The following is an 18463-nucleotide window of genomic DNA, read 5'->3' as shown; positions in this document are numbered from 1 at the left end:
CATTCCATTTACTTTATAATCCGTATTATTAAAATATTAAACTTGTGATAGAAACTGTCTAACAGGGTATCCCCTGAATCTTTCACTTCAGGAAGGCTACTGTTCTGAACTGAATAAAAGGGAGAAATTTGGGAAAGTTTGCATAGTTTGTGAGAGGAAGGAGTGCCAGAGGAAAGGGAGAACAGAAGGTGGAGTGAGAAATGCGGATTTTAACAGGCAGAAACAAATATGTACTACATTTGCCAGAATAGATAATAAGAATCTGAGTGAGAGATTCCACCTAATAGTTACAGGAGGAAGTCAGTAGCTGCCACGCTCCTTGGAGGTCAGACATTAATAGCCCATTAGTCTTCACCATCCAATTTTGGGAGAGAATTAATATATTCCTTGCTGTATCTGTGCAATTCCAGTGAAGCCAAAGTCTTTTTCTTTTTTTCTTTTTTTTGGCTGAGAAAGCCATTCTTTCAAAAATGTGTTTTATTAGTCAAGATATGAAGGATTATTTTGTTTATATGGAGAAATTCTTCTAGCACTCTATATGTTGTTAGCATTTTATTAGCGATTGGCAATGAAATACCTAGGTAATTCCTTATGAAGATTAAATAAGAGACAGAGCTGATAAGGAGGAGTGATTTAAAACTTGAACTTAAAGATGTGGATCTCAGAAAAGCAGGTGTTTGGGCATGTTTATTTTTCCAGCAAGGCTTGTCTGCCATCCGCCCTCTTCAAGGCTTTTGAATAACTTTAATCGTTTCTAGTATTTCCTTTAATACAAGTGATCAAGGACATAACTGGCAATGTATTTAACAGCAAGCAGAGTCTCCTCACAGGTTGGCTTTATCTGAGACTCGGGCAGAAGAAACCCATAATTACCGGTGTCACGGAGCTCAAAAGTGAAAGAGTACTTGATGCCTTGATCGTAAGCCCAGTCATCAGAGCCTCCTGCAGCAGGGTCTGTTGATAAAGAAATAAAACATGACTGTAAAAGTGGAAACGACAAGCTGCAAAACCAGAAATACAGAACAAACAGTTAAAAAAAAGGATACATAGTGAATCAGTTGATTTCTTCTTCTGGTGGAAAGGTGACATATGCAATTACTGAGATCCATTTCAGGTTGTCATACTTAGGCCAGTACTTACAGATTGTTGTAGCTCCTGGGCCGTATACGTATTTGGTGTTGTACAAACTGGTCAGTTTTTCGGTTGCAGCACTAGCAATGGTGTTCTGTAGGGAAGGAGCAAATATAAATGCAGACTGCCAGAAGCATTCTGGGTGAATCTTGGCAAATTTGTTGAGTAAACTGCAAAGCTGTGCTTGAGAAGGTAAACTGTTTTCCACCTCTCAGAATGATTAGATGCAAGTAGTTGCCAGTAGATACCCTGTCAGTAAAAAGCTTGTTCTCCAAGCTTCAGCGGTGCATAGTCTGCCTGTGTAGAGCTGCCTTAGTGTATAGCTGGTGCATAGTCCCATATAGCTTGGGGCAATAGCAAACAGCATTTTCTATACTTACAAGAAACCTGTACAAGATATATAAATAAATAAGGAATCCCTGTGAAGAGTAATAACTTGGTACAGTAGACTGGGAACACAATAGCTTTCCTTTTCTTTCTGTTCATGCAGCATTTAAATTGAGAGTAGCGCCAGTTTAGTCGGTGGAGTTGGACACCGCTGGAAGTGGAAGCAGTATAATAAATGTTAATAGACAGAAAAGGCATAAATTACCTCAGAACCATATGTAGTCTCATTAATTTCATTTCATTTCCTGTGCTCAGAGGGACTCGTTCAACTCCCACTGATTTCAGTGAGGGCTGGATCAGCCCATCAGTGCTACCATGAAGCTTTGTATGTTTGCGTTAAGGAAAATTACAGACTTTGGAATGTGTGACTTTTCCACTTCTTCATTATACAGCATGTTGGTAATGAAACATGAAAACTAGTACTAACAGATAATGAATGTGAACGATTTTTGAAAGCAGATGTTTGGTATAAATGTACGTGATGGGTTGCCTTATCTTTGTTTATAGCTTACAGCTGAATGCTCACTGTCCCAGGAATTTCCTCAAGCCCCTTCTTTCTCTATAGGTTGTACTCTGGCCTATTTCCCAGAGGAAGAGAGATTGTAAAATATTCTGTTTACCCTTGTGCTTTAAGTGTTTCTGTGATTTACTCAAAAATGCATATTGGAGCGTGTGTTTTGAAAAATCTTAGTTTAGCGAGAGAGCTTCTGCAAAACAGCATTAAAATATGTTTGCATTAATGCTGGTAACCTACTACAGGACTGCAAGGGTTTCCCCACTCATAAGTGCTGGATTTTGATTCAGAGCAGCAGGGGTAGCTGAGCTCTCTCTGGCATTTGCTAGTAGTGCCATAGGTTTTTTTGGTTGTTTTTTTTTTCAGTCTTTTTTTTTTTTAATAAATAATATATACATTTAATCAGAAGCTGAGATTGAGTCAAATCTGTAAATAGTAAATTCATTATTAAATGTAAATAGATTCTTCCTCTTTTCAAAAATGTGCAAAGAGGAAACTAAATTTGGAAAGATTAGTTTTACACTACTTAGGGAACTGCTGGTTATTAATATTTGATCTCTTCTCAGTGAACTGCGTTGTAGAGACAACAGAATAGCAAAGCTGCTTTTAGGGAAGAGTGGGGTATATCTTTCTCTCTGCCAAAATGCCTGCTTCAAATCAGGCCAGAACAGGCAGAAGATAAAGGATGTCAGCAAGTGTATTTACCTGGGGTGTATTTTGTTATTGGCCAGGAAGTTATGAGAAGGATTTGTAGGAAAAGAAGTTGAGATTTCCAGCTGTAAGGAGACTGGAATCCAAATATACAACTTTCTCAAGTTCTGCAGCTTGGAGATTGATGTGGTATTTAAATGACCTTCTCCATTAACTGGGCAACATGACCGAGCATTTATGAATTCATCTTGAAATGAACATTTATCAAAAGGTTTGAAATCTGTATTTTTTTTTTCTTTATTAAGTGACTCTCTCCCAGTTGCTTTCCTAATGGGTTTACAGTACAACATCTGAAGGTCAAAACAAAATTTCAACTTCTTAGGAACTAAAGTCACCTCTTTCTCATGATATAAAAATGAGGAACAGTAAGAATGAAGCTTGTGAGTCTGAAACAACATTTTTTTTAAAAGGGGTTGTGATATTTAGCTTTTAAAAAATAGTTTGGATTTTCATACCCGTATGCTACTTGGAATACAGCTGCCAGGAGATGCATGGCTATCTCATTGACCTTAGAGGATACTCTTTTCTGTTGACTGATTTTCAAGATTTCTTTGTTTAACTGGCTTAACTCAATTGCTGTGGTTTCTTTGTTTGTTTTTAACTGTCATGAATGTCTCTGTTGCGAGGAAAACTCTGCTCAGAGATACAGCAGCAGAGAAGCAAGCGGCGCCCTGAAGTCCTTGGAATAACTCCTAATTAATACCTTGTAACTGGGAGCAGAAATGGCTTTTCAGATTCTGACTCAGAGCTGAACTCGCAGAGCAGGTCATTTCAGCAGAAGGTGTATTCCCTGCACTAATCATCCACCTGCGTTTACACAGCAATTACTAATATCTTGCCTAATCTTGTGTGCCGAGTGCAATGGCCAGTGAGACAGCAGAGCTGTGTTCTCAGTTGTCATTATCTTACATAATTTTCAACCTTTAAACCTATCTTTATTGTTATTAGTGTTTAACTGGCCACCCTTTCTATCACATCTGGAGCTTTGAGCTAACAACATAATTTACCAGGAGAAGCATCTTCTGCCTGTTGATAGGTAATTTTGGGGGGGCAACTCCCTCATTTCATTCTTCTATCGTCAGGGCAGATTTACCAGCAAACTGTAGCTGTTTAGAAACATTTCAGGGATGTTGATTACGCAGCTGCTGCATGCAGACAACTCCCTTTGCCTTCACAGAATCATAGAATGGCTTGGGTTGAAAAGAGCCATAATGATCGTCAAGTTTCAACCCCCCTGCTGAGTGCAGGGTTGCCAACCAGTAGGCTGAAACACCTGTTCCCTGAGTGACTGGGCCAGACTCTTCTCTCACTGCACTGCAGATTGATTTGCCTGAGAATGAAAACTGTATTTTCCTTCCGCCTCTGTCTCATGTACTACTTAAGCTTCCTTTATAATGGAAGTTTGAAGGGTGCTATTTGCAAAGTTGGCTGTAGCCAAGTGAAGCTGCACTTCCGAGGCTTCTTGTTTTGGCAGTAAAACCAGACTCCCCTCAGGAGTCCATGGCTGATGTGTAATTTAGTGCACTGTTTTGTTGTTGCTCGTGGTTAAGCATCTCCCCCAAGAGCCTAGGGAATCCAGCCAAGTGGAAGACTTCACTATGATGCTCTTTTTCCTTTGCAAGCCAGTTTCTCTGAGGCAGTCTTACAGGCTGCATAAGAAATTGATCCCTGGTGAGAGGGTTTCCAGTGTGATTACGTTAAGGTGAATGTGCTCTACAACTGTAGGAGACTTGACTTTGAGCCAAGCTCATGCACAAGTATCATCTGTATGAAGCTGCTACTGTAAGCATCCTTTTCAGAGTAGTGACACTACCAGTACAGAGCAGGTCTGTTTTGACAAACTCAGTGCGAGAGCTTCCAAATATTGCTTTTCTGGCTGCTTCCATTTGCTATGCTTCCCAGTTTCTCTACCAAGTATTTACTTGTAACAACAGTACAATCTAAGGAGTTTTTAACAGCACAGATACAATAGTATAGGTTGTGACTTTTCTTTGATATGTCTGAGTCCTTTAGAAAATAGAATTTTTGTTGCTCAAAAATTTGTAACTACAAGTATTCCTACATCTTAAACATATTCTGGAATTAAATCAGGGATGAAGAGACTTTGCTCCCAGGCATCATGTTAAATAATCAGACTAATAGTATTCACCAAGTCGTGTAATGTATTTGAAATTCTCTCTTCTTAGAGACTGCACAGACTCCATGCCTATCTCCACTTTCTACTTTGTTCTATTTTAAGGGCTCAGAGGGTATGAGAAGTGAAATGGTAGAGCAACCCAACATAGAAGATGAATTTCAGCGAGCTTAAACAAAAGAAGTGGAAATCTTGTGTATAGAAAACTATCTTCAGCTGTGAATTAATACAATATTCCATAGCCTACCAAACAGTAATAATACAAATATACTAATCTAACATGAAGACATGGATTTGGTGCTGAGTTTGTTCAGCAAAGAGATGGAATTGAACCTGGAAAGGAAGAGAGAGCATGGTGGACATAACTCTGCTCTATCAGTTCAGAACCAATTCAAATACAAGCAAGAATTGATAGAGATAGATATGTCTTTGCTGAAAATGAGGAAAGTATAGGATGACCTAGTAGGAAAGTAAGGTAAACATTTGAGCTGACTAAAAATATGGGTTGAACGGTTTATGCCGAATGTGATTAAATACAGAGGCCTGTGTTTCAAGAAGACAAAAATGTGAATGGTAAAATGAAGATAAAAAGAATCTTTTTGGGGTGGGGAGAGATATTTGTCTTGCCAATCACATGTTTTAATTGTGAAGAGCTAATGCTTCTGTTCTCAGTAGGCGATGAATTCAAGTGTGTATTCTGTGTACAATGTAACTCTCAAGGGTACAGTAAATAATGAGCCAAGTGAAGATTATGAGGCAGGCAAAATGAGATCCAGCAAAAAAGAGTACATTTTTCTTTCAAGGAGTCATCTCCAGAATATTGTGTAACTTCTGAGAAGTTTCTGACCTAGATTTTCCTGTCTTGGGTGTTTTTATTTGTTCATGTATTGTTTGGATAACAGTGAAAGTTCTGTGCAGCATCTCAGAAGTGAGAAAAACAAACAAATTATCCTATGCTGAACACAGGAAATAAAACTGGGGGAGAATTGTTGTGTTCTGTGGGATTGAGTCCCTCTTGCCTCTGAGGAAAAGGAGGGAAGTTGTGGGAAGGAAGAGTCATGCAAGATTTTCATCTTCTGTCATGCTGCATAGTCCTGGGGTGACTGGGGATAGCCCTAATCCTATACTCAACCCAAGTTACAATGTGAGGTTGCTATGATTAGTTATAGCAGTGAAGAATGAAGCATAAAGGTTGCTGGAGCTCCTAGAGTGCCCTGTTTTACCTGAGGAACAAAAAGCAGACCAGTTTTTTGCCTTCTGATTTCTTGAGGTTGTGAGCAAAAGAAAAAGTCTTTCAAGCCCCGAGGACACTGCTCAGTGTTCTTGCAGGAAAGGAAGGTACAAGCTTTCTCTAGATCTTTCTTTTGTGCAGACCTACTGATTTCAATCTCAAATTACTTAATTTTTGTACCCTTATGTGTCTCAGACACTGGAATGTGGCACAGACCTCAGTGTATTATGCTACCTTTAATTAAATATAATGGAACAAAATATTATTAATGATAAGCAGACATGAAATTTTGTTTAACCACATGTCGAGCTGCTCACTGGAAGAGATAAGAAATTGCAGCTATATTTCCTTTAATTTATTAGATCTGTCAGAGTAAAAATAACATCCAAGATAAGATAATGGCACTATAAATTTTGCTCCATTTGAAAAGTGATTTATGGTCCTCTGATTCACCCAAACAATCTCCATGAAAGGCTGAGATTCTGATTTTTCACCATTTCTGTAAATTCTAAATCTAGACAGAACTTTTTGTCACAGAATAATGACTGGCATACACCACAATGTCTCTTTTTCTAAGTGTATCATTTCAAGCAAATACAGCTATTGATGGAAAGTCTTAAATTTCTTTAGTTACAGCTCAAATGAATGTGCTTTACTTATCTCAAGTAGCCTGAAAAGCCGCACCTTTGAACTTGACCCAGAGCCTGTGGAAGTGAGTCTATTTAATTCATTGGTGTTGGAGTGAATTGGGCCTTTTCTGTTTAATTACCCCGACTATAGGCAGTTTTGATTGGATGATACTCTGATCTCATTCTCTGAAAGAAGGATTTTTGGCAAGAAGTCTTCCCTTATTAAAGTCAGGTACTGCTCAAGTAGAATATCTCTGGGATCCTGCTGTCTTTTTGTTGGGATCACCAGTAAAAGAAGTATTTTCCCTTAATTAACACATAAAAACCACTCATCGGGTCACCTTGTCATTGGTGGTGAGGTTTGTAATTGCTTTGTACTGGAAAATAATGGAACCCCCTCTGGGATCATTGTACCCAATTTAAAATGTAGGATAAAATGACGGTGAAAAGTCTAACTTATGAAGTGAAATCAAATAGGTGAAGAGAAGTATATGGGTTGTATTCCTGAGCTATTTATTTCTTATGCTGAATAGTAATAGTAGGCTTGTTCTCTATGGCAGGAAAATAAGGCTTTTATTAATTAAGAGCTGGAGAACCATTGTAAAAGTAATTCATGAAATTACATTCCATACTGGAATATATTTTTTATCATAAAAATTTAAATTGATAAAAGAAAGTGAAAACCAAGAAATTTGTAAGTTATTTCTTATTTCTAAAGATTGTTTTAATGGATAGGATTTCCTGTATTTTTTAAATACTAGGCCATTGATGCAAACTTTCTCAGTTCTCAGTACACTGTGAGAAGCATGCTGGGGTTTTAGTTAAGTTTCACATTTGCTTTTGATTCAAAAAGTTGAGCGGAATGTCATGAAAATTCTTAGCACAAGTGAACTTTGTGATCTTGACAACGAAGCAGCTCAAGGGCTTTATGCTGTTTGTTGCCTGAGACTGAACTGCGATGTGTAAAATGTGAAAAAATGTAAAAACTGAAGACAAGAAATCACTATAGTTCCATGGAATAATTAAAATCAAAGCTTTCTGGAAAATAAATTAAGAAAGCAAAATTTTCATCTGGATTTCATCCTCTCTTTTAAGCTGTAAAATATGCTGCAGAAAAGTTCACTGTTGGCCCGAGTTCTTGTTTGTGCTTTGGAATTGTGACATCTATTTGGGAGCACTCATAAATCTGTCAAGCCCCCCCAGCAGACCAGCACACTTAGTGTTGTTGCCTTGGACTTTTGGCAGCATCCAGGAAAGAGAGGGAATCAAGATTTGTTTGTTTTGTTTTGCTCTGTTGTGTTCCCTGCCAACAGCTTCTAATTGCTAATATGCCAGAGAACTGAAGTAATTTTATTATTCATGATTGTTGATTCTTGGCCTTATGAAATGTTTGCAACTTTTATGCACACTTAATATTTTTAACTTTTTTTTTTTTTTAATTCCAGATTGTTATTCAAATGGTGTTAGGGTGTGTCCTTCATTTTGGATGAATAAAAGAGGAGTTGTTGTTTAAAACATGACATTTACCTTCTTCTCTTCCAAGTAACGGATGTATTTGAATCAAGGCCTCTTTAGAAAGGTCTCAGAACTGATTGTTTTCACCTGTTTTGTGCCTGTTCTTAATTATAGTCCAATATAGTAATTAATACCATATATCATATTTATTATCAACAAAAACTGCCTCATTGTCCTCAATCTGTATCGTTCTCTTTAATAGGAGTTCACCCTTTTCCTTCAGTGAGAAGTAAGGTTTGGTACAAAGTGTTAGGCAGATTTCCTTATTTGCTGGTGCTGGTACCAGTTCAGTCATTTCTGTCTAGCAAGCTGTTAGCATGGCTTACAAAGGTAATGTTTCTGTGTGATTTTCTGCAGCCACACACACTGCAAACTCTTGCATCAGGAAGAAGCAGTGCTGCATGATGTAGTGAATTTCTCTATGGCGTGACTGGAAGGCAATCCTGACCTTGTGGCAAATTCATTGTAATACTGAAATTAAGTAAGGTTCTCGAGTTTATCTTGTGCCTGAACTATGTGGAAACCATCATGGTTTCTCTGGTTTTTGAAGTATTTTCAAAAACTGGCAACATATACTCTTTATTCATAGCTAAAGATGCTGCCTGAAGTTAAATAGACCTAAATAGTGCTCTTTCATTATATCAAAAACATTCTTTTCATTACATCAAAATGACAAAGAACTTGTGCTTACCAGTTCGTTGTAATCCTGTGGAAGTGCGTAAGTGTATGAATAAGGAAACAGTAGCAGCTGGGAATAGGAGTGAATAGTCAGGTATGCCTTGATTGTAGAAAGATGTTCACGAATAAAATCAGCCAAAGCCTTTGTCTCCTTTTCAGACTCAGGTGAGGAGCCACAGTAAGTGGAATCACAGGGTCTATTTGAGGCCCCAAGTTCTGAAAAGAACAGTGAACGTAATGAATATTTAATTAAAAAGTTGGTTGTTAGGAGAATGAAATTCATATAATATCATAATAAACCTTGGAAATCCTACTGCCACACCTGTACTGTATTGGAAGAGAGAGTCCTTTGTTGCATAGTTAAGGTACTGGGCAATATGACACAGTGTTAAGTAAGTATGATCTGTACTTCTGTGCTTGTTTGGAGGGACTTGAGTTTCTTTGCAAAGCCCTATGTTATCTAAATGATTATTATTTGCATCCCTACTTAAAAGTCTTCTCCTTGCACATCTCCCCCATATCGGGGATGCTTTCAGGAACCAGCAAAGAGGGCACCCCTCTGCAATGAGTGAAACAACTGAAAGAAAGGTATTTTGACTTCTCTTCTGAAGGCTGCTGTTCATAGAAGTAGCTATACTGATGAAATTAGTAACCAAAGTTTGTTTTTTGCATAAAATTTGAACACCAGCTATTCCACAATGCTATATTGGTGGTCTTCAATCAAAATCATGATAAACCAACCATAATAATATAAGGGGAAATCCATAATTAAGTATTTTGGCTATTGCATTTCTGGGTGATTGATGCAGCTTCTATTAGGAGACACTTACTGCACCAGCCAGCATTGAAATTCCTGTTGGGATCGGTACCAATGCAAATGCTGCCAGTGTTTTTAGAGCGTGTCTTTCTCCACATACGGTCCTAAAATAGAATGGTGAAGCTTAGAGTAGAAGTAAGAAAGAGTTCTTATAGTTGGTTTAGCCAGCAATATTTTTGAGAAAGAGGAACATACTTACATTTGTCCAAGTGTAAACGTAACCATCAATATTAACAACTGGCAAAACATAGAAGTCCAAGCTGTTGAGAAGTTTGGTCATGGTACTATCTGTTCCATAGGTCTCAACAGCCTAATGAGAGAAAAGTAGAAAGAGCTGATGATGCCTTCATGGAGTGAAAACATCTCCAGCTTATATTTGAAAGCCTGGATCTAGATAAGGAATTACTGAATGTGGAAGGTGAAGTCATCCAGATCACTGCACCACATGAGGTGGTAGCTCTGATGTTATATAAGCTCAGAAGACTTACAGTGACTGAAACCACGTTGTTGTGAGAGTCATCTTTTTCTGGTAGATAAAATGTATTTTAAAGCAATGTTGATTTTGAACAGGATAATAAAGGAAAGGTTTCCATCTACTAGCTTATCAATGAAAGACAGAAGAAAGTTCTGGTCCAAATATTCTCCCTGTATCCTGTCGTCTTAAACGCTTGTTTATAGTTTGAATTGATATTAAATTTTGGTTTTGATATCTGTTATGCAGATAAAATTCATCACTAATCAAAACTACAGAGAATGTTTCCATCGTTACATCCTTAGACATTTGTAGTCATAATACTTTGGTTGCACATATTCATAGAGAGGCGGATTTTTCCATGCAATTTTCCAGGTATGTACATCATAAGAACTCCTGCCTACATATCCTATTGTTTATGAGCTAGCACTTTGTATGCTTGTTCAGAAATTTAAGCCAGTGTTGTGTGAGCTCCAATTACAATTGACATTTGCTCTAAAGGCCTGGTTGCATCCTTGTTTCCTTTACTTTACAAAGATGTAAAGTGCAATGCAAGGAGCAATGCAGTAGAAAAAGACATCTACTGTCCTGTAGCTAGCAAGTGGACAGGTTAGGCATAGAATTCGGAAAAGAAATTTTAGGTCACTAGAACTTCCTTTTTCCTGTGTTTTTTGTTTGTTTAGTTCTTTCGATGTTTGTTTTTGTTTGTTTGTTTTTTGCTTGTTTGTTTGCAGATACAAAGAATGATCTACATTGTTTTTTCTGTAGTTTCTGACTTTTACGTCTAGAAGCAATCTCAGCTGAACCTCCAGTGACTCTCAGAGGAGTGCGCTTTAAAGTTACTTCTACCTATCCACACTTGCATTCACTGAGCAGAGCCACTGCTGGTGTCGGGTACACCCATGAATTAAATGATCAGACAGTGAAAATGACAGCCGTAGTGACGTGAATTGCTGAGAGAAAAATGGTAGCACATACTGTCTGCAGCCTTATTGGGAGATAATGAAATAACATTCCCTTTGACTCCACTGAGATGTCACTTTCAATTTCCACTGCTCCTTACACAAAACCGCATGGCTGTCTGAGAAGATAGAGGTTATACTTGCCACCAGTGCCGCCACAGGCATACCTCATACACATGCTTAGGTAATCTTAAGCTGCTCAAAGATTACAGGGCAGCCATTAAGATCTAGTGTAAGTGGTTGAAAAAAAAATAATTGTGTTTTGTAAAACAAGTTTTGATCATTATGCTTACTGACTTCTTTCACAAACCACTGGCAGAAAGCAGGGGAGATCCACTCTCTTGCATGGAAACCACAGTCCATGAAGATGGCCTTCTTATTCGTACCGCTTTTTCCCAACTACAGAAACAAATAAAAAACAAACCCAGGTTCTGAATGAAACAATTTGTATGCAGAAGATGTCTGCCAGCTTGTTGACCTAAAGAATAATACTATAATGTTCCCTGATTAAATGGAAAACTAGGGAGTGCTCTCAGCTGTAGTTGACAATGATATTCAAGCTAAAACCTTATAATCTTAATAATTTTATTTTTATTAATGTAGGTTACTCTCTCCTCCACCACAATAATAGATTGTTCTGCACTGTTGATATATTCCCTGTGGTGTTTCTAGTAGTCATCTTTGTTTGGATGGGTGATAGATGCTTATGCAATTTTAGGCGAGTAACCTTTATTCTCTCACCTTTAATTATGGTTAATGGTATCTTATTTACTCATAAGAGTTATTCAAAAAACCTGTATCTGATGAAGAAACAAACATATTGCCTTTTGCTAGAGAGACTGACATTTATAGATCCTTTTAGAGTAAATGTGCTTACAGGTGGAGAGAATATAAAGGTAGGTGATAATTCACCTGGCCCACAAGACTGTTGTTAAATTTATGCCTGAGCTTCTAATAATTCATTATGGCCCTTATATCTTAAGGTAAAAAAGATCATAGTATAAATAGTGCAAAAAATCTATTTGATTTCTTTCAAAATGTATATTAACATCTTAGCATCATCATTCAGTAGGCATCATAGTCTTGCATAGATAATAGCAGACAAACAGTCTGGCACAAATGAATCACTGCACTTACTTTGAGAAGGTACAGTGGCCGTCCTTCGTATGTTTCCCCAATTACACTGCGAGAGACCAGGTTTGGGTTCTGAGCAGCAATGTCAGCAGTCCAAGCAGCTATCTGTTTAATAAGGAGAATAAAGATGTTGATGTGTCTGTCCTCAGGTCCAGAGTAACTTATTCACAGCTTTCAAGCTGGAAGGGTCCTTCTGAGAATTGAACCAAATATTTAATACCATTGATAGATTTCTCAGAATTAACTCTTACTTGTGCTAGAACTATGTACCTAATCTTAGTTGTTTGTTTTTTTTTCCAGTGATAGATAGTGGTTCACTGCAGACCTCATCAAACTATTGCTGAACTAGGATTTTCTGATATGAATTTATCTAAAAACTCCAATCATTGGAGCCTGAGTTTTTTTGAATGCTAACCGTACATACTGCTTAGAGATAATGATTTTGTCATCCTTTTAATTCTTCTAACAAAAGAAAACTTTTTTCCTTTTACAGTAAGTAGATGGAATGCCTTAAGTCTTCTGCATGTTGTCATGTTTTTCAGTTTCATAGCTCTTCTATTTATTATAATTCTTGAACTGTTTACAGAAGCACTGGGCAGGGATTTATGGGAACAGTCCACCAAAGTCAAATACAAAAGAAGTAAATATGTGTAGGCAAATGGGTTATGCAGATTATCTCTGTAATGAGCAGTGAAGGAGAGATTTTGGAGAGAAGGTTATCAGGTTAATGGATGTAACAGAAGAGGAGAAGGGAATATTGATGGAAAAATATCAGAAGCCATTTTGACTACGGAGGCTAAGATATCAAGTTGATACAATGGAAAACTTTTGGACTTTACCTTATCCCAGGTGTTGTATTTTTCATAGCTGTGACCAGTGCTACGAACTTTGCTGTCGAACTGAGCATGCAGTGCAGTCTGCAGGTTGTCAATCAGAACTCTGCAATATACCACAAAAAGCAGAAAGAAATGTGCAATTTGTTAGCAGAAAATCACGCACCACGTGGATATCTTTGGATTTGCAGAGAACTATTAAGGCCATTAATTATGAAGAGACATGTGGGGGACTGGTTTATGCATTTGAAAATAATGTAAGTTTTGTTCAAGTTTCAATCTCCTTCCTGCCTCGTCCTTGCTGACAGAATGATCACAAAGCAATAGATTCTTTACTCACACCTGCCCACTTAATTCCCATACTAGCAAACCTCCAGAGTGGCAACAGTTTGGTTCAGGAAGAATGGCAGCACTAAAACAGGGTGCATGTAAACTATATTAGTTCTGTATCCAAGTAAAACACTCCTTTGCCTTGAACTGACCTCATGATGCCAGATAGCCTCTTCCTCAAAAGGAAAAGGGCATTCTCTTGAGCAGATGATGCTGAAGAACAATTAGACTGCAGTAATGTAACACCTTCCTGTTATCCAGGATCTCTAGCAACCCAGAGATGTTTGCATGATTAAATTCTTTATCAAACCAAGCTTCCAAAGTTTAGGTGCAGTTTGCAGATGACAGGATCCTACTCCAATCTGCTTTACTGCTTGTGAGAAGAGCTATTAAAGTAGCAACACACCACGGCAAAAAATAAACCGACAAAAACAAAACAGAAAAAACTATCCTAACATCCTTACTGCATTGGCTGAATCTCTCCTGTTCATCTTTCCCTGGGGCTGATAGAAAGGCACAGCTCATCATTAAGCATGGTCTTGAGGACCTTTTGCTTATATTTCAGCCTTGGCTATAAAAAAAATGATGTTTCCTTGTTTTTTCCAGTGCTTGTCTTAACATCCTTACAAATTCTCACTTGTTCAGGATATGTCCTCAATCATTTGGATAGAAGAGCAGGAGGCCACTTTGTGAGGCACCACCAGCCTTCAGAACAAACAGTGCAAATGAGCACACTGACATGATGTCACGGCACTGCAGCTCCACTTCAAAAGAATTTTAACTGCTTGGGTTGTCACAAGGACACTCCATTGAAGTTTGTCAGGGACACCTTCCAGACATTTGTTGCCTCTGTTGCAATCAAAAGATTTGTGCATGGACCTGAGGGAGTTCATAAATATCATAGGGAAAGATAGCACATGTAACTCTTCCTTTGCCAAAGAAGTAATTCGAATGAAATTGGATTCCTGTGCTGTACGTGGGCTGAGGTACTACTGAGAACAATCTCTTTTAGAGTATTTTTAACTCTGTTCCCTCCTGTGGCATCCAAACAGGACACAGTTAACATGGGGATGGCAAGTTTAGGGAAAGATAATCCTCAGATTTAGCAGAACCTAACAGCTATGTTTCATGAGAACTTCAACAAAGGAGTTTGATCTGGTGGAAATAAATCTGAGTGATGAAAACTCTCCACTCTGCTGAATGAAGTCATGAGAGTTTGATCAAGTAAAACTGAGTTTTGTTCTGTATTTATGCATACACTACACATTGAAAAAAGCCTGCTAATCAAGCTGGACCAAGGAGGATGCAATGGAGGATGTTTGTGACAGGAAGATAAGTTCAAACAATGATTAAAATGTTCAACACATTTTCTCCAGTATTCAGTCTCCTCCTACTCAAAACTTACTTATAATCCATTTTGTTTTCTTTCAAGAGATGTTCAACCTCCAAAGCCTTGTCAGCTTCAACTCGGAAATCAACTTGCATTTTTGGCTTTACCAGATTGACGTAGTCTGGCTGCCAAAAGTCAACCTGAAAGAAGGCCAAACGAATATATGAACAAATATATACATATACGTATGACTGAGTTTTAAGTGAGTGCATGTGTGATATAGCGATGCTGATTGTGATTAATACAACAAATTTCATTCCGGTGTTACACTGAACTGATCTTGCTTGCCAGAAAAACTGACTTCAGTTTTAAATGGAATTCAATGAAGATGATTTTATTAGACCCTTGAACTTATATGAAAGATTTCTGGAGATGGCAGTAACAGTTTAACAAATACCAAGTATTAACTCAGTTTTTGAGTACATTTAATTTTTGACTTATTAAATTATATTACTTAATAGGGACTGCACTAGTCTTGCACAGTGCTAAAATCAGTGCTTGGTATTTTTTCTTTTCAAAATTGAAAAAGGAAAAAAGACAAGTATCACCCTAAATCAAATGACAAGTAGCCTTATATCCATAAGAATATTCTGAACTTCATTTAAAAGAATCTGATTTAAAAGAGACAGGAGCTTTGGAACATAAGGAACATTGTCTGCTCGGAACATCCCATACAATTATGACAGCGTCTGAACGCGTACAGATTTGTGAATGCTGTGCAAAATTTGTAACTCTATAACTTTTTTCATTCTTTGTTCACATTTCATTGGAGATTTTTCCTATAACTATTAAACAGAAACGGTCTCCTGACTATAGCAAGCTACAAACATTCTTTACATACATCAGCTGGAAAGAACTGTTGCATTTGTAAGTGTCTTTAAGACTCATTTTGCTGCAGTTTGTAGGAGGAGCCTATGTCTTTGGAAGATATTGTTTAACTCATAATGGACAAATGACAGTGCAATTACTACTTCACATATTCTTTCTGAAATCTGCTTTAAGATCTCTTGGATTTAGAGTCCTGTTAAAGGTTAGTGAAAACAAAACTGGTTTACCAGTCTAATGCCTTTTCAGCCTTTCATGTCCTGAGCATAAAGGAAATTGGGGCTGCTGGGCGTGTTCACAAATGATGTATCTTCAAATGAGATGACTATTACAGTGTATATTGCTACCACATGAGTCCTGGCAGATTGCTTTGTATAACAACAGTATTTTAGAGATCTTTTCTTTACTTTAAAGAAAACAAGCAATCCCTTTATCCTGCAGGCTTAGGAGCAAACTTGTTATATTCATTTTCATAGAACTAGCAGCAACATACCAGTAGTATATTCTTTCTGTAGAATACTGTTTCAGCATACTGTAGTACCCTGCTGCTGCTACTTCTCCACATCTGTACTTCATTAAAAATACCATCCTTTTATCCTACAGATAATGGTGTCTTTTCCACCAACAGCTATTTTACAACATCAAAGTTGAAAAGAAATATTGAAAACACATTTGCTGTCTTTATTGTTTTTTCTCATGTCATTATGTCATCATATATCTACATCAAGGTCAGTAAGAAACATGCAGCTTGACTGGAGAAAGAAAATTTTAAAGGAAAGTCAGAGACAAAAGGTGACACAAGAGGCTAGAGGCCAAAACAGTGTTCAGTTTGTTATGAATATGAATATTTAGATTGTTTGCATGAACAAAATCTTTTACCTATAACATTAAACATTCTGGTACATGGAAGTTTCATGTTTTGTCTAATTCTTAAAGGCACTCCACAATGACTATATAATTTCAAAGTAACTCAATAAATAAGTTGCAATGCACACTTTCATACTCAGGCTGGGGCATCTGGACTTTTCAGGAAGACATTAACTTGTATTTGAGTAATTCCAGCTTTATCACTTTGTCCTCTTCCCTCTGAAAAAGCACTCTTGATGAGTTGGCTGGAATCAGGATTAGGTCTTTAATTTAGAAGCTGTTATTGTTTTTGTTTTGTTGTTTTTTTGGTTGTGATACATTAATTGAGGAAAAGGAGAAATGTTCCATTTGGATTCAATAAAGCTCCTTCCCCAAGTTTTTTACCTGCATTTTGCTGGCAAGGGAATGGATGATTTCCACCTGCTCATCATTCTGTGGAATCACGCGAAACACCTTGTGGCTGAAAGGAGAGAGAAATTGGATTTTAAAAAGATAAGTCAGCTGGAAGGCTTTTGCTCATGGAGAAACAACCATGAAAACATAAACCTGATGTCTGTACGTACCCATCAAAAGTCAGATCTTGCAGGTGAGCAGAAGCCACTGCAGCACCTACGAGAACTAAGAACGCCCACATGTTTTTTAAAGAAGTAAACAGGCATTCAGTTTTGGGCTGCTTTTATAATCTGTTTTGGTTTTTTTTTTATTAAATCAAATATACACCAGAACAAACCACTGATCAGCTGACAGGTTATCCCTTTGGCCTTGTTTGGTTTGCGTATTATTTATAATGTGTGCTTTACTCCACACCTGTGAAAACAGCAGAAAGTCTCAAAGGTGGTTGTAGCAGTAGGGGTGGAATTTTGTTGCTAGAGTGGGATGAACTTGTTATGTGAGAAACTGAGTTTAATCCATTTTGTTCTTTTCTAATGTTTTTGTGTGTGTGAATTTTGATGAAAAATGTAATAATTTTTTTCAATTGTTTGGTTGCTGGATTACAAACTTCATAATAATTAATTGTCACCTTAGGTAATGGCTGATGGCTTTCAGATGTTGCAGCAGTGTGACCAGTCTTCTTAATCACACACCACTCTCTCTTTTCCTGAATGGACTGTGGCAGAGTCAGAGCGTCTGAAGAGGAAACACAGTTTGACTGTATGAGTTATCAATCTTTTCCCAGTAGGGAGGAAAGGTACTGAACTTTTCATTGCTTCAGTTGTCTCACTTGAAGGGAATCAGATGCCTGCAGAACTGAAGGTGTACATATTTCTAGTCACAGTGGAGTTGTACATATTCTTCACATAACATATACACAGATTCATTTGTTCTCTCTAATTATACCATATGAAAATCAGAGGTTGAATTAACTCTCTTGTGGGAATTAAGTATAGGCCAAGAAGATCAAATGACATGTAGTCATATAAATGCATTTTCATTTTTGTCTTCCATGTTGTTCTTAAAATATCTGAGAATAGTATTCTCTCATCACTGTGCTTGCATCTGTTTAGTTTTCATTAATGTGTCCTAGGCATTAAATGTTACATGAATTGTCTGCTGATGCTGTGTCCTGAGGTGATTGATGCTTTTGGCAGGGAGCCTGTAAATGAATCAGCATACATATATATGAAGAATGGAATGTATGAGCTCAGTTCTGTTTTCTGCTATGGCCAAGTGATCTGACAGATTTCAGAGTTTCAGACAAAGATCATCTTGAAGATGTTCTTTGACTCCATATCTGCTATTTTGCAGAAATCTGCGTACATGAATATCATATATATCATATATGTATTATATATATCATATATGTCAAAATGCATCAGAAAATTGAATGCATTCATCTTGCAGAAAAAGGAATAGCAAGTTTCAGAGGACTATCTTAAGAAAGAAAGTCATGATAGATGCTGCA

The 18463-nt window shown here is 37.4% G+C and overlaps 1 protein-coding gene across 1 annotated transcript; it reads right to left on the bottom strand.

Annotated features, from left to right (window-relative positions):
* Window positions 1–485: 485 nt before the first annotated feature.
* CPB1 (carboxypeptidase B1) lies at window positions 486–17231 on the bottom strand. Its single transcript, XM_003209102.3, has 11 exons — window positions 17124–17231; window positions 16945–17020; window positions 14884–15008; window positions 13155–13254; window positions 12319–12420; window positions 11479–11580; window positions 9947–10057; window positions 9761–9851; window positions 8944–9146; window positions 1141–1225; window positions 486–954 (listed from the first exon to the last, which is right to left on the bottom strand). The coding sequence occupies exons 1-11, from the start codon at window positions 17192–17194 to the stop codon at window positions 767–769; spliced, it is 1254 nt and encodes a 417-aa protein (XP_003209150.1). The 5' UTR covers window positions 17195–17231; the 3' UTR covers window positions 486–766.
* Window positions 17232–18463: the final 1232 nt, after the last annotated feature.

This window comes from Meleagris gallopavo, chromosome 11, assembly GCF_000146605.3.
Source record: "Meleagris gallopavo isolate NT-WF06-2002-E0010 breed Aviagen turkey brand Nicholas breeding stock chromosome 11, Turkey_5.1, whole genome shotgun sequence".
NCBI lineage: Eukaryota > Metazoa > Chordata > Aves > Galliformes > Phasianidae > Meleagris > Meleagris gallopavo.
The sequence above is the reverse complement of the archived record's forward strand: the minus strand, read 5'-3'. Positions and strand labels throughout refer to the sequence as shown.

Coding starts and splice junctions, on each gene's coding strand:
- CPB1 (XM_003209102.3), bottom strand. CDS start 17,194: ATGTGGGCGTTCTTAGTTCTCGTAGGTGCTGCAGTGGCTTCTGCTCAC. Junction 15,009..16,944: donor CCCTTGCCAGCAAAATGCAG/GTAAAAAACTTG, acceptor GCCTTCTTTCAG/GTTGACTTTTGGCAGCCAGA. Junction 1,226..8,943: donor CACAGGATTACAACGAACTG/GTAAGCACAAGT, acceptor CCTTCCCTACAG/AACACCATTGCTAGTGCTGC.